This window comes from Lemur catta, chromosome 13, assembly GCF_020740605.2.
Source record: "Lemur catta isolate mLemCat1 chromosome 13, mLemCat1.pri, whole genome shotgun sequence".
NCBI classification, from domain to species: Eukaryota; Metazoa; Chordata; class Mammalia; order Primates; family Lemuridae; genus Lemur; species Lemur catta.
In genome coordinates, this window is record NC_059140.1 from 77,551,424 (window position 1) to 77,565,932 (window position 14,509).

Genomic DNA, 14,509 nt, shown 5'->3' on the forward strand with positions numbered 1-14,509 from the left:
TATATTTACTTGATTAGTAATGAAGTTAAACATTTGCATCTTAAATTTAAAATTTTTTTAATTCCATCATGCTTCTTAGTTTTAATTTTGAAATTTTAAAGTTATAAAATGCTCTTCCTTTGGGGCATGAATGTTCTTTGCCTATTTTTCAATTATAGTGTTCACTTTCACCATCGTGATTTTTATGTTTTACCTTACAGGCTTAAGGCACAGACAATATTATAATTAGAACAATTGTTCAGTTTTCATTTGCCCATTAACTATGGTGATGGTGCTTTGTTTATTTTTGATCTTCAGATGTCTTTAACATCTTTTTCTTCTCTCTTCTCTTCTTTTATTTTCTTTTCTTTTGTCTGTGTGTATAGTCAAAAATTCCACTCTGTCTCCTGGGTTTCTTGTCATGCCTAGAAAGACATCCTCCTATCAAGATTGTATGAAAATCTCTCCACATTTTTCCATTGCTTTTAGGGTTTGCTTGGCTTTTTGGTCCATGATTCCAAATGTTAAAAACTAGCACTTTATTTATAAGGTGTTTTGTAGTTTAAATTACAATGGAAATGCCAAAGACTACTGATTTTATAGTCCCTCACCAGTACCCCTACCACAGTATAGAAAAAGTATGGGCTGAGAAGAATCTGTGAAGTTAACGTTTAGTGGAATTGATATTTCCTCAGTGTTCATTGCCTGCTCAGAAAGGTTCCAAGGATGTGTCTAAGACACTATTATTATATTTAAACCTTTGTGCACCTTTTTGTTTCTAGCTATGGAACAGGTAAAGGAGACTGCTGGAAATTTATAACATGAATCTTGCTTGCTCCAACTGTAAACTTAGATGAAAAAGCTAACCAGGATTATTTTCCTCTTCTCTTCTAGATTCTATAGGAAGACAAAACTGGTTGGTTTTCAAGACATGGAGTGTGTCCCCTGTGGAGATCCTCCGCCTCCTTACGAGCCGCACTGTGAGTGAACACAGCACAAACAGAGCAGCAGGGACAACTGGCCTTTTAAAATTTTTTTAATTTTTAAGCCTTTCTTTGGTTGGCAAATGGAACGAAATCTGTCTCTCTTGTGGGGTTTATAGCGGGTACCCTTTAATCAAGCTTCCAGCGGGACATAAAGCCCTTTTGTTGTGCGCCTCCATCAGCAAACTGTATCCACTGATTTGAATCTCAGAGTGAAATGCAGACATTTGCTGCTGCTCTGCTCCATTCAAATTCTTATCTTTCCTTCTAGATAGATAAAGCAGGAAACTCCAATTAAGCAGGAGGTCCAGATCTTAATGTGGAATGTCTTTGTGCCACGGCCCCATGAATTCCCGGTTTTCCCTTTTTAGTTCCCAGACACAATCATCTGGTGGCATCTCTCTTTGCCTTTCCAGAAAAGTTCCTCTCCGTAAATCACCTGCCTCGTTAACGTATCATTGAGTGGAATTTTAGTTCACTTCATTCATTGTTTCATTTTTCTCATTTAACAAATAAATGAGAAGAGAGAACTCATGCATGCTGGGGATACAACTGCAAGTGACAACGTTGTGCCTTTTCCTCTTTATGTTAGCGGTAGTTTATCTTTTTGACCATGTATTTTCCTTAGATATAAAAGGCATTTGTTACAAGTGATCAATCTGCACTGATTTTGAATAGGAAAAAGTGGCCGCTCACTCTTCTTAATGCCAGGTACAAACCTGGCCAATGAATCCCCTTTGGGATGGGACAGGAAGGGGGGCAGCAGGTGGGTTCCTGCTGGCCAGGCACGCCTGTTTGTGCCCACGCAGGGTGTTGGTGAGCTGTGCTCTGCCATATACAAGAAACAGCTCAGTCCAGGAGAGAGGATGGAGGAGGGAAGGAGCTTTATCCCTGCACATGTTGCTCATGCCTTCTGGGGACCATTGTTTTCTTATAATTTCCAGTGCATGGGATCTGTCCTATACTTCACTCTATGACGAAAGTCCCCTCTGAACTGATTATAAGTTGGTCATCAGTTGATAAAGCCACTTGGTACTTCTCTTCTCAAGAATGTCATGGAATTTTGCAGCCCATATTATTGTGTCCTTTACCAAAATGCATTGCTTTCTCTTCTTCCTTTAAAGTGATAGAAAAGCAAAAAAGTTGGAAGACTTTCAACTTTTATAAGAAAGATATATTGATCTTGATTTTTAAAATAGGTTAACGTTCACCACATACTTCATTGCAGTTAACGAATGCAGTATCAAATGCCTGCTATGTCCCACTCACAGGCAGGTGCTTTCCTTACTCTGCTCAATAATCCCATTCTCAGCCTGACTCTGCAGATGGGGACACTGGTCCAGAGAGGTTGGCTGGTAGAGGGCAGAGGCAGTATTCACATCCGAGTCTCTCTCACCCCAGATGTCGTGCTCTTCCTCCACCCTGGGCGGTCTCCCTGTGGAAAAACCAAGCCATCTAATGTGTCCCACATGGTGACACTTTCTTGTCTTACTTGTTTTAACATTCATCACGTAACGACAATTCTCAAAATCTAATCTATAAGGGACACTGAAAGAGTGTCTTTACGTGGCTACACAGCCCATGAAAGGACATGTCCTCTTCCCGATTGAAATGGATGACACGGCCTTGCCATTGGGACGGCTCAGCCACCCTTTTGTCAATAAGGCAAGTTACAATTACACACTTTATCCCAAACGACCGTACAGAGATTTAGTAAAGAAGTCAGTATTGCCCAATCGGGAGTGGGAAAGTACTAGGGTTTTTTTTCTCTTTAATTTTTGGGGTTTAAGTTTAATATAATCCAGTCAAAAGTCTGAGGCTTTGGAATTTTTGGACTTCAGGGTTCTGGCTAAGCTTAAAAATCACAAATTTGCCTTTGAAGGTAGATCTCACATGTAAGACTCTTTTAGTGTCTTGTGAAGTTCTTAGTTGTAATTTTAAAAAGAAAATTAGTTTAATTTATATATATATATATATATATCTTCATGTATGAAACTTTTTAGAAAGCAAAGAAAAATAATTTGTCAAAGTCAAAAATGCAGTGTGCATAGCTAACAGTCTTTCAAATCATAAAGCACAACAATCGGTGGTCTGTAGTGAGCATTAGTCCTTATCTCTGAAAAAGAAAGTTTGCTGCCTTTGGCATGGTTCTTGGGAATAATTCCAGAACACAACTAATCTCCTCAAAAGAGATTTCAAAGTCTTCTGGGGAAATTATGTAAGGCGCCTTATGTTTTCATTTCTTCTACGTCGGGCTTTTTAAACTCATCCACAAAGAACTGCTGTTTCAGAGTTTTTTCCTCCCCCTGAGAAGTTTCTGCACCATTTAGGCTCTCAGCTGTAAGAAGGTGATGCCACCCAAGCTAATGCAAGTAGTGGGCTTGTTTCAAGGACACAGGTGGTGGTGGGAGAGGCTGGAACTTCCCAGAAGCCAGAGGAGCCCTCACTGGGGGTCCCAGGAGGCTCTGGAGTCTGGGGGCTCAGAGCCCCCTCTGCAGCGGGAGGCCGGGCAGCTGCTGTCTGGGCCTGCAGGCCTGTCTGTGCCTCCCAGTCCCCCTCACCCTCCATGCAGCCTCGCGCCTGCACGTTCCTGTGCACGGAGCCTCTGACCGGGCTAGGTAAATGCCATCCTCCTGGCAGGCAGGCCCGTTTTTCATTGACTTGCTGAACAAACACTGGAGTGCCTGCTGGTGCCAGTCCCAGGTGGAGGACAAACAGACCTCAGTCCTTTTCTTCATGGGGCTGACAGTCTAGTGGGGGAGCCATTGAATAATGACTCTGAATTATTTGGAGTATTCACGTACTCCATACCTGGACACAAAAACGTGGCAGTGAGGTCCTGTGCCTGGCAGGATGGAAGAAGGTACAATGGGTAATGATGCGGCACACTGGGGATGGCTTTCCCCAGCAGGGGCTTTTGAGCCAGGACCTAAAGGGTCCGCTAGGGGAGGACTGGCCTGGAAAGGAGACGAAGTAGAGGGGCCGGAGAAGCGGGAGAATCCTGTCCAGCACCTTCGGGTGCTGCCTGCAGGTCAAGGCGGTTGACACTGGAAATGTCCTTCACACCCGGTGCCCGAGAGGTCTTTGCTGCCATCAGCAAGAGCCATTCTAGTGAGCAGTGTGTGGGCAAGGGAGGGCTGTCCGGTTTTATTTCATTTTTTAGGTGAAAGTCACATCTGCGTGTTTGCAGGTTGAAGGGAAGTATCCATTTGAGAGGGACTTACATGCGAGAACACAAGTGTGAGCAGGAAGTTTGGGAAGGCCCCAGGCCCCAGGTGGCAGCTGGCGGCCTGGAAGGAGGCAGAGCGCCCTGCGGTAACCAGGAAGAGGGGCTGGGATGGATGAGCCCGCGGGGACCTCGAGTGCAGTGGCAGGAGCATGGGTGGTTCCGTGGCTGTGAAGTTGGAGGCACTGTGTCCTGCCAAGAGCGAAACAGGAGCCGGAAGAGCACAGGTACTGAGCTTCCATCAGAGAGTGGGAGGGCAGGCTGACTCGAGAAAACAGTGGGTTTCCCAGTGGCCAGAGCCCAGCTGCAGTGTGTGGCCATAGTGAGGCATTGGTTTGCTTCTCATATGCCACCTCCAGGAACCTCTGCTGCCAGGAGGGCCCAGGCCACCTCTGAGGCCGCCCCAAGACACACATAGGTCACACCCTAAATGGGTGGCCTTTAGCAAGCTGCAAACAAGTCTTTAAAAAGGATGGCTGTCCAAATGTCTAGATGAGACCCGTGTGAGTTGCCTGGCGCACTGCCTGGCCGCTGGCAGTCTCAGATCTCTTGGTTCTCTTCCTTGCTCCTTCCAGCATGCAATGCGTCTTCCGTGCTTAGCTCTGCTCTCCCGGCATTGAGGGAGAGCTGGGGTCTCGAGGAAGGAGGAGGTGACTGCCCAGGAGGTGTGGTTCAAAGGAGAGCAGTGACATGCAGCTGGCCCCCACACTCCCAACAGGGATCAGTGCAATGGGAGACTGAGGAACACTCAGCCACCAGAGAACAAGTAAATTCTCTATGGCTTAAATGTCAAAATATAAGAGTCTCGTGTCGTAGGTAGACCTGTGCTCCCCACAAAGCGATTAGAATGAGGCGTTCCTATCCCGACTCTGTGTCGTTGCGGGTATGAGAAGCACTGTGGGTGGGCTGTGTGGGAGGCCGTGGAGTCAGCAGAACATCTTGGGGGCTGCGGCCACAAGTCCTGGATTCACATCTTGGCTTGGCCTTGTACTGATGGCTCCACCTTGGGTAAATCATCTCCCCTCTCTGAGCCTCCATTTAGTGTCTGGAAAACAGGGGTAATAACACCCATGTCTGCAGATTGCGGATGGAAGTAGATGAACTGGTATCCAGTAATGTGGTACTTGCCCCAGAGCGAGCTCCAAGGACTGTCCACCTGCTGGCCGGCCTTCTCCCAAAGGATCACCCCACCTGGCCTCCGTCCCCTTGGCCCCGCCTCAGGTGTGCTTTTTGGAGGATCTGGTGTTCAGTTGGGAGTTGTCCCGCACCGGGAGGACCTCCTGGTGCATCTGGCCCTGATGCTTGTCTTGCCGGGGCTTCACCTGCACGGGTGGGTGAGCAAGGAAGGGTGCCAAGAGGGGGCTGCCGTGGAGTTTTGTGTCTGGCTTGGGCTGGTCTCTGTCCTCTTTGTCCCTTTTGAGGCCTAGAGCCCCACCCCCACCAGATGAGCTCTAAGCCCCGCCCCCAGTAACAATAGATTTGTGATAATCATCAGTTAGGCCACCCATAAACCCCTTGTCAGGTCATTAATGGCATTATTTTAATAATGACTGGTTGGGCATGGGGCACCAGGTTGAGTAGTGACACTCCTACAAATTGCAGATAAATACAAGTTACTCTTTAGGTGGAAATCCCTGCTCCAGGCTCTGATCCTCATGTGTCTTCAGTCTTAGTAATGTGAACCCGTTTAGAACATTAAGGAGAAAATCCTGCCTTGGGTTTGATAAGAAATGCAGATTTTGTATGATTTCTTTCAGCAGTGTTTACTTAATTTGGAACAAATACTGTGGTTGGAGCAAATGGTTTTGAAAATATTCAATGTGGTTTTCACCAGAGTACAACTTTATTTAAGTATGTTTAACCTAGATGTTTGCTTTGTTCCTGGGGGCTTTGTAAAACAAGCCACGTGATGCTGGAGAGATAAGCGATCAGATAAATCACCGTGTGGGAGAAAGGAGAGCCCGAGCTGCCTTGACCTTTAGCTATTTAGGAGTTTTACGTGGCTTCATACGCTCAGAAGACAGCAGTTCTTTGTACCAATAAGTAATAAATCACATTATTAAAAAATGATTATTTTCCACAGGAAAGTTAAAATATCTGGTAAATAACACACAAAGGTAATTTCAAAATAAACTTTTAAAAGAAATATTTGCTCAGTAAAGATAATTTTTAACGTTTAGTAGAGAAAAAGAGGAGGGCACCAATGGGCCCCTAAACAAAACATTCGCAGCATTAGAGCATTACAAAACAAAATACAGCATTCTGAGGTTTTCCTTTGCAGTCTTTTTTGTATCTATAAAACTAGTTGGGATCATACTGTACATACTCTTTTGGATCCTTTCTCCACTTCAGATACAATTTTTTCATGTATTACTCATAAGCATTGTTGCAATGACATTATTGAGTAAAGTGTCATACAGGTGTTTGGCCCACAGCTGGACTCCTAAGGCCATCCCTACTGCACGTGATACTGGCGTCACCCTCTGGGCAGCGTGCCTTGCCATATTTATGCACACACGATGCCACCTGTGTTCATATTTCCAAAGGTACTAATATTTTTGTCTCTTGACATGCAGTGCTAAATCTTTAAAGTAAGAGTGCCTGGTAAACACTTCCTTTAAAGGAAACAAAAACAGATTTAAAAGGAAATAAATTGGGAGTATTCTGAAATCAATACCAATACGGATTTCAGGTTTTCTTTAAAGGAGGGGGAGAGGGAGAAGGAGAGGAGGAGGAAGAGGTGGAGCAGCAAGTTCCTTGGAGCGAATTCCAAGTTGCCTTCAGCTTTTTCCTGAGTACTTTAGCCAGCCAAGCCCTGGTAAGAAACCAGTTCCTGGTACTCTTCTCGTCCTGGGGTACTTAAACACCCACAGAATCTGACCAGAGTAAATGACTGCATAATGAGATGCAGAAGAGATACGTAGAATCCCCAGTAGTTCACCTTTGCTGGAAACATGGTGCAAGTTTTATTCTGTACATCCGTGGTTCGAGTTTCTGCAGCAGTGCTGTTCCCATGAGTTTGCTGATATTTAATGGCCTGCTTTCCAGAGCTCTTCTGGGCCTCTGCACCGTGGGTCCGCACGGCCAGTGTGTGCAGGGCTAATGAAGGGCTCGGTTTACTGAGGTTTTCAAGTAGGCTGCGGTCCTCAGCCCAAGACTCCTCAGTGTCCAGCCAGCATGTTGATGGCCTCACTTTGGGGTGCAGTTCAGGAACAGATAAGTGCTTCTGAGCCTTTTAAGCAAATATCTAATGCAGTAGTGAAGGGGAGCTTCTTACAGAGAAGTCTTAAAAATTTAGCTCTTTCTTGCTAAACAGAACTTTCAGGGTAGGGACCAGGAAGACAATGAGATCAAAGGAAAGAGCAGGGACAAAGCCGATTTCCAAGCCAGGCCTCCCCTGTGAGGTTTGGGGTGGGACTTAGTCTACTAGTCACGCACTCATGGTTGGTGTAAGATAACTGTTTATTGCTCCCTCTTCCCTTCCTTCCATTGTCTGTAGTTCCTTGCATTTCTTTAGTGTGTCTCTCTCTTTTTTTGGTCAATATCATGTGATCCCATAATGTTACTGGAAAAAAATCTGCAGTAGTAGTAACTCAATAGACAGCTGAAAACTCAAAAATCAACCAGCTCTCTGCAAAGTCCCCGCACTACAGCTCTCTATTGTGAGGATGCCTTCTAAGCTCCCCTTGGAACCCGTTTCTTTCTTGTCGTAAGCCTTGCTGTGCTGAGCTAGCCCGGGGAGGGGACCAGAACAGAGGGAAGAAGGCAGGCAGAGAGATGGAGGCAGCGAGAAGTGAAAGGACAGCCCACAAGAAGCAGCCAAAAGAACCCCAAACACACTGTAATTCGGTTCCTTTAATGTAGGGCAAACAGATCTATTCATCCTAATGACTGACTCCTGAGGTTTTCTGGCTAATACCACTCAGTAGGATAATTATACTTCTCATTATTATTCTGGGCCCCAGGAAGGGGCAGGAGGGTGATCAAATTACATTTCTTGAGGTCTTTTTAAGAAAACAGAAAACTGTTGTAATTCATTTTAAAACGATGGGCATCAAAAAGGATTCATCCTCTTTTAAGGTTGTTTGCTTATCTAGGTAAACAATTGTTCTCTGAAAATATATCGAACGTTTGTGACAGCAAATTCCTCATTGTCTGAGGATGCTGGAAACAATAGCCATGCAGTTTAAATGTTGTGGCCTCTTTAGAGAAAAAGTGCACCACCACTGTGATTGCGTTATATGACTGTGTAGCGATTTCAAACATTTGCCCTCTGAATATCTTTCCTTGGCCCCAGTTTCATTAAAATTATAGAAATCAGAAAGTTCCTGCAAAAGTTTCTAAAACTCATGTGCTCTGCCGTCATTCCTTACTCCCGACAAATGTCAGTTTTCTCAAATTGAAAATTATTTCAAATATAGCAATTTTCTCCCATAAAATTGCTAAATATTTGTCAGGCATTCACTTTGTCTGTTACGAGTAAAAAATAAAAAAGTTAAATGCCTCGACTAAGTTCACAGCATGCATCCCTTGCATCTGAGATGCTGCAGAGAGTCCCGCATGCCGCCTGAGACCGTGATGGGCCCCTTGGGAACAGTAGCAGTTGATTATTACATAGTCACCAGTAAATCCAACTTCTCCGGCTTTTATCTTCAGACTCTTTCAGACATTTAAAGCCAATGAGCTGGCTTAAATATTTACTTACAAAGAAACAGGTTGTGGTTTGTTAAAGGGCATCACTAAATTAAATGAATTTTAGATTAAGTGTAGTTTATTTAAAAAAATATATAAAATCCAGCAGGGCAGTTTCACAAAGGTGTGGACTTAGTGAAGCAGTCCATTTGTAGCCACACAAACGGATCAGGGATCTGTGTGTGTACCCATTAAATGCTTAAAATAAATAAATGTGAGCTTGTGGAGAAAAGCAGTCTAACAGTAGATGCCAAACCCGGAGTGGAAATACTCAAAGTTTAGGCTCCGCGATCACTCCTTCTCCTACAGGGGAATATTTATCCTCAGGAGCTGGTGTGTGAGGGCTGGCACTGCGCCGGGACACAGGGCTTTGTCCTCTGTGGGCTCACACCTAAGGGGGTCCAGGGGATACAGCCTTAACCAGTGGGTCGGGATCCCTTTGTCTTTAAACTTGGGTGAGTGTCTGGCCACTTCCCATGTCAATCACCTAGGAAGAGAGTTTACTTGAAAAACATCACTTTGAGATGGAAGAAGAACCAGAATAGTGTAAAATAGCAAACATTTCTTGAATTCCGAAAGGTAACAAACACTTCATCTGCATTTCCCAGCCTGCCCTTCAAGTAATTCCCTGCGGTGTGCATTTCCTTAAAGCCCCGACTTCACAGCCCAGGAGGTGGTCACAGTGGTCACGTGGAGGAGACAGGGTTCCACCCACCCGCCTGACCACACAGACACCTACGCCCGGTGCCTCTCCTGGGGAACTCGGAGGGAGCCGGAGTAAGCAAGCTTAAAAATAATTTAAAGTTAAGAAAAAAATTCTGGAACTGTCAATGAATTGTAATTGAGTCAGCCTACTTGAAAAAATAAGGTAAAATAACTCAAAGGTTGAAAAAGGTATTCCAAAGTTAAAAATGGACACTTGAAGTCAAATTTCAAACAGGAATTAATATTTTTAAAAGGTAATATCCCACTTTGAGTTTTTAAAACATTATTTAACTGCTTTGTTTATTATTTTGACCATCTCATAGAAAGTATTCATGAGAGTTTTATCTATATTATGAATCGTGTAGCCATTTTCTTAATTCAATATTCAAGAAACAGCATTTCTTGATACTTAGACCATTGTAATTTTAAAAGGGAGGAAGCGATTTTTTAAACTTTCAAAGTCATTTTTTAGCTTTACTGACAAGAAGATGCATCCATTTTAAGTGTGTAATTCAGTGAGTTTTTGACAGACGCATCACTTGGATAATGATTTTTTCAACCAAGATACAGAACATTTCTGTCAATCCCCCATAAGACAAGTGATTCTTTTTAAGCGTGGGCTTTCCTGGAGTGGCCTCGGAGGGCTTCTCCTTGTGAACTATCTTGAGGATACGGCTTAGACATCTTTTTGTTCTCTTGCTATTTTATTATACAATGTATGCAAGTCTGTGTTAGTGTGTTCTGTTCTGTGCCTGTTTCGTTTTCCATCAAGAGACCAAAAGGTTATGGTATGAAATTTTGTCTTTAAATGATTTCCTGAAAAATCATCAGTATACAACTTAAAAAGATGTCATTGAAAATCAATAATTCCTGAAAAGCTTGCCAGTGGTCATAAGGAGGTATGCTTGTCTTTAAAATGAGAAAAATTGTTTTTTTAAATTCTTGGTGTTTGGCTGCTTAACTTGGGGAGCATTTGAGGGAGAACCTTCTGAGTGCCGAATTCTAGTCTAGATATCAGCAAAGTGCTACATAAAGACATCTCTCCCAAGTTGTAAATGATCTGCAGATCAGCTTGTCCTCTCATTGAGTGATGACTGTCTTGAATGCCCAGGATGTCCTGAGGACTGATGAGGGCACTGGTGAAAACTGCAGGCTGAATTCCCAGTCCTCAGGGAGCTGACATTCTTTTGCTGCAGGGCTGGGCTAATATTTACAGTAAAGTGTTGAGGGAAGGCCCAAAAAGGTCACCCTAGGACAGGCCCCAAACGGGGGAGGAGGCAGCAACAAGCTCGCAGAGGTGGGAGCCCGTGAGTGGGTGGGTGGATTGCAGAGTGGGGCGTAGATCGAATAGGGCTCCTAGACTGTTGAAAAGACATGATCTGACTCTCAGAAGATCCTCTGGCTGCTGTTGAAAACACACTTCAGGGGAGCAAGGGAGAACGTAGGGATTCACTATCCAAGTACAGTAGAATATTTTTAGCTGATACAATAAATGTATGTACCTGGAGTAACAGGCTTCCCGCATCCGCCCCTTTCTCAAGAGTTGATTATTAGCTTAATTAATTTGATTGATTCAGTTTAAACAATATAAATTAAATAAATTTTGTTTAGTTAATTATTAGTTAAATGTTAATAACATTAGTTATATTTGTTTGCGTCCTGTGACACCAAGGAAAATTACCAGAAGAATTAGCATTTGGTTGAGTTTTTTTCCTAAACTCAGGCAAAACACACATTTGGTAGAAGTTAATTTAAGATTTTACATCATACCATAAGAATTTACATCAATATGAGTGTTTTCTATCATCTTAGGCTCTGGGGACACAGATAAAAGCCTGAAACATGAAATCAGGGAGGTTCTCTCTGATCTCTAATTCTAATTAACACGGAAGGGCGCTTTCCCGTGACTTCCTCACGTGAAACTCATGTGAACCAGGATCTTCTTGATCCTTTCATGGATTAGCGCACGTAATCTTCACTCCGAAGAAGGCTTGACTTTGAGTCCTAACACCTAACCTTCAAACAAATGTTTTAACTTTTCTTTGTCCCCATTTCTTCATTACCACATGAAGATCCTAATAATTGTAAAAGAGGCAGCAAGGCCTGGGCTGAATTCCCGAATGAGCTTCGTGTTCCAAGTCTCAAGAAAAGTCTTTCTCCGACCTAACCAGAGTTTTTTGCTCTTTACTGTAAGCCCTGTCAGCTGTCAAATTATAAATAATAACAGTATCAGTTCTGCTGGACTAGGAGACAGCAAGGAACACTGTCTAAATCCAGATTTTCTTTTCAGTCTCGACCCAATCGGCCGTATTAAACTGTGCACATAGACACATTTTTTTTCTTAGTTGGAAGTTAATGGGTGGAAATAATTTCAGTTTCATCATCTGAGAATAATTTCACAGAAGATTACTTCTTTAAATGGTGCAGCGAGGTAAATAAGAATTATCCACTTTACTAATGACAGGGAACCCAGGAATTACAGGGTGCAGGGTTCTTAGGCTAAAGTGCCTATCTCCTCGTGGCCTTCGGCACAGGAGCCTGGTGCTCCAAGGGTTAAGGAGAGTCCGCGTGGAACAGGGAGGGCAGCGGCCCAAGTTTCGTGTCTTTGTTCCAATTCCCAGATGGCAGTCCAGCCTGCTGGTCCCCGGTGAAGCACAACTATTTTTGAGCTTGCCATCCCTCAGCACAGATGTTCACGGCCATAATGATGTGTTTCTTTTATGGTGTCTTTTCTGTTTCTTGGTGTAGAAGTTTAAAAGCTTCATTGTTTCCTCTGTCAAACAAACACAGCAAGACCTTATAGGTCAGTGAAATAATAAAAAGAAGAAAAACATTCTCGAAAGCGGAAAAAAATTCTTTTACTTTATGGTATTTGCAGAGAAACACTGTAGATAATCTGCTGCCATTTTGTGGCTTATAATGTTTTCAGTCTTAATTATGGTAGTTATGGTAATTAAAGTAGAAAATAGACTGTTCAATCCACCAAGTGCCAAAGAGAAATCTAAAGTCACAAACTTGCTCCTGGCGTAACAGACTTTCTCTGAACGGGCATGGCAGTCAACGTCTTTGGTCAGTCGTGCAGTGGGAATTTGTGGGTGGTGACAGCCTGTCCACCCCCCTGCCCTGCCAGCCACTCTCCTGTGGTAACTGCTTTTGCTGTTTTTCCTTCTTCCTTTCCTTTTTCCTTAAAGACATGCATGAAAATATTGGGCTTACACAGTCCTGGTGGGGAGCAGATCTCTAGGCCAGATGATCTGGAAGCAAGATGAGGAATAGCAGAAACCAAGTTCAGGGGGAACTTATCAAGTCTCAGCTGCTGTGACCTTCAGTGCCCCAGTGGCAGGGTCCCTGATTTTCTCCCTTCTGGTAAAGGATCCCGCCACTCTCTTACTGCCCCCTGGGCCTTCATGGATGTTGCCCGCCCGAGCCCCAGCACCTCCCGCAACAGTCCTGCTCACTTCTCCACCCCTCAGCCTCCCATCACACTCACCCAGCCTGTCCCTGAGCTCCTGAGCGCCCCTCAGTCCTGTTTTCTTTTGCTCTTATTGCGGCTTCATGTGAGCATCTCTGCCGGTCCCTGGAACGATACACATACACATCTTAAAGAGTAGAAAACTCTTTATGTCTTTGTCTTGTGCATCTATAATTTTCTTTTGTCCTATTGAGAAGAAATAAGGACAGTTCAGTTCAACTCAACAATTCATTTTCATCTTCTGGATAGAAATGTTAACATGTTATACTAATAAATAGAAGCCAAAATAAAATTTAAAGAAATTTTTAAAAATCTTTACCACTTACTGTTGATAATAGAGCCAACAGTGACTCAGTAACCCTCAGTATCCATACTTTTGGGTGACAGCATGCCTTGGGGACACTGGTTATGGTTACTGCCACAGCTCCTTCCTCATGCCCCTCCCCCCCCAGCCACACTGTGCTCAGCCACAGCCACACACCTGCTGGATTTGTCCTCCCTTGCCCTGGTATCTTCCTGCCAGTGATGGGGAGTAAACCATGAAAGGTTATGGCTCCTAGAGACCATGCTTGGTGCTTATTTTCTGAGCAGCTCCCAGCCGATACCATGTGGCATGAAGCAAACAGGCTGCTGTGGCAGATCCAGCCAGCAGGGCAGTGGTCCGCGTGCCCTGGGCCAGCAGGACGCAGGCGGGTTGGGAGGCCGTGGCTGTGCACTTGGGGGAGGAGATGGCAGCAAGAACCGAGGCAGTGGTGGGAGGGAGGGAAGGAGAGGACGAGAGAGCTCCCAGTATTTGGAAAGACCATTTCTAAAGTGCTACACACTGCTAAATTTGAAAGGATATACTGAAATCATTCTTTATTTTTCTAGCAGTTGAATTACAAAGTACTTATTATTGCAGTCAGAATGAGTGATGATACTGTGGGTTTTCGGCTTAGGAACAAAACAAAGCCACACTGGCGTGAACCCAATGCTTTGTGCTTAGGTTGGTAAGTACTGTCAACTCACTTTACAGTCACACTCGACTAACACACAAGGGTGCTGTCAAAGGGAGCAGTGGAGAAGCTGTGATGGTGCCCTCTCAAAGGAGAAAGGGGTTTGGCTGCCCAAGAAACTGTTAAAACATGCTATGGGAGGCTGTTTGTTCAGTTGGAGGAAGCTTGCAATGGAAAATAATGGTCTGAGTTAGAAGAGGAACCAAGCCATTGCTACACACTAAGCAGAGACTTGGCGACTTCTGATTTATTTTTAAAAATCAGTTTTAATAGCCAAACAAGACAGTAATACAAGTCATAAAATGTAGCTAGCTGTGCTGATGAGAATTCTTAGAAACCGCCAAATCTCTACCTAACCATACTGCCAGTTTATTGCCAAATACATGCTATCGCAGACTTCCTTGACACTAAAATGTACCCAGCTTTGAGTGAGCGTTTGCCTCTTTCCAGGTAAAAG

The 14,509-nt window shown here is 44.0% G+C and overlaps 1 protein-coding gene across 2 annotated transcripts in view; it reads left to right on the plus strand.

Annotated features, from left to right (window-relative positions):
- The window catches only part of TNFRSF19 (TNF receptor superfamily member 19), an 81,988-nt gene that overhangs the window by 42,666 nt on the left and 24,813 nt on the right, over positions 1-14,509 (plus strand). For both annotated transcript variants that reach the window (XM_045567024.1, XM_045567023.1), the window contains exon 5: positions 874-959. In XM_045567024.1, coding sequence (XP_045422980.1) covers positions 874-959 — 86 coding nt within the window. The remainder of the gene's footprint in view (positions 1-873; positions 960-14,509) is intronic.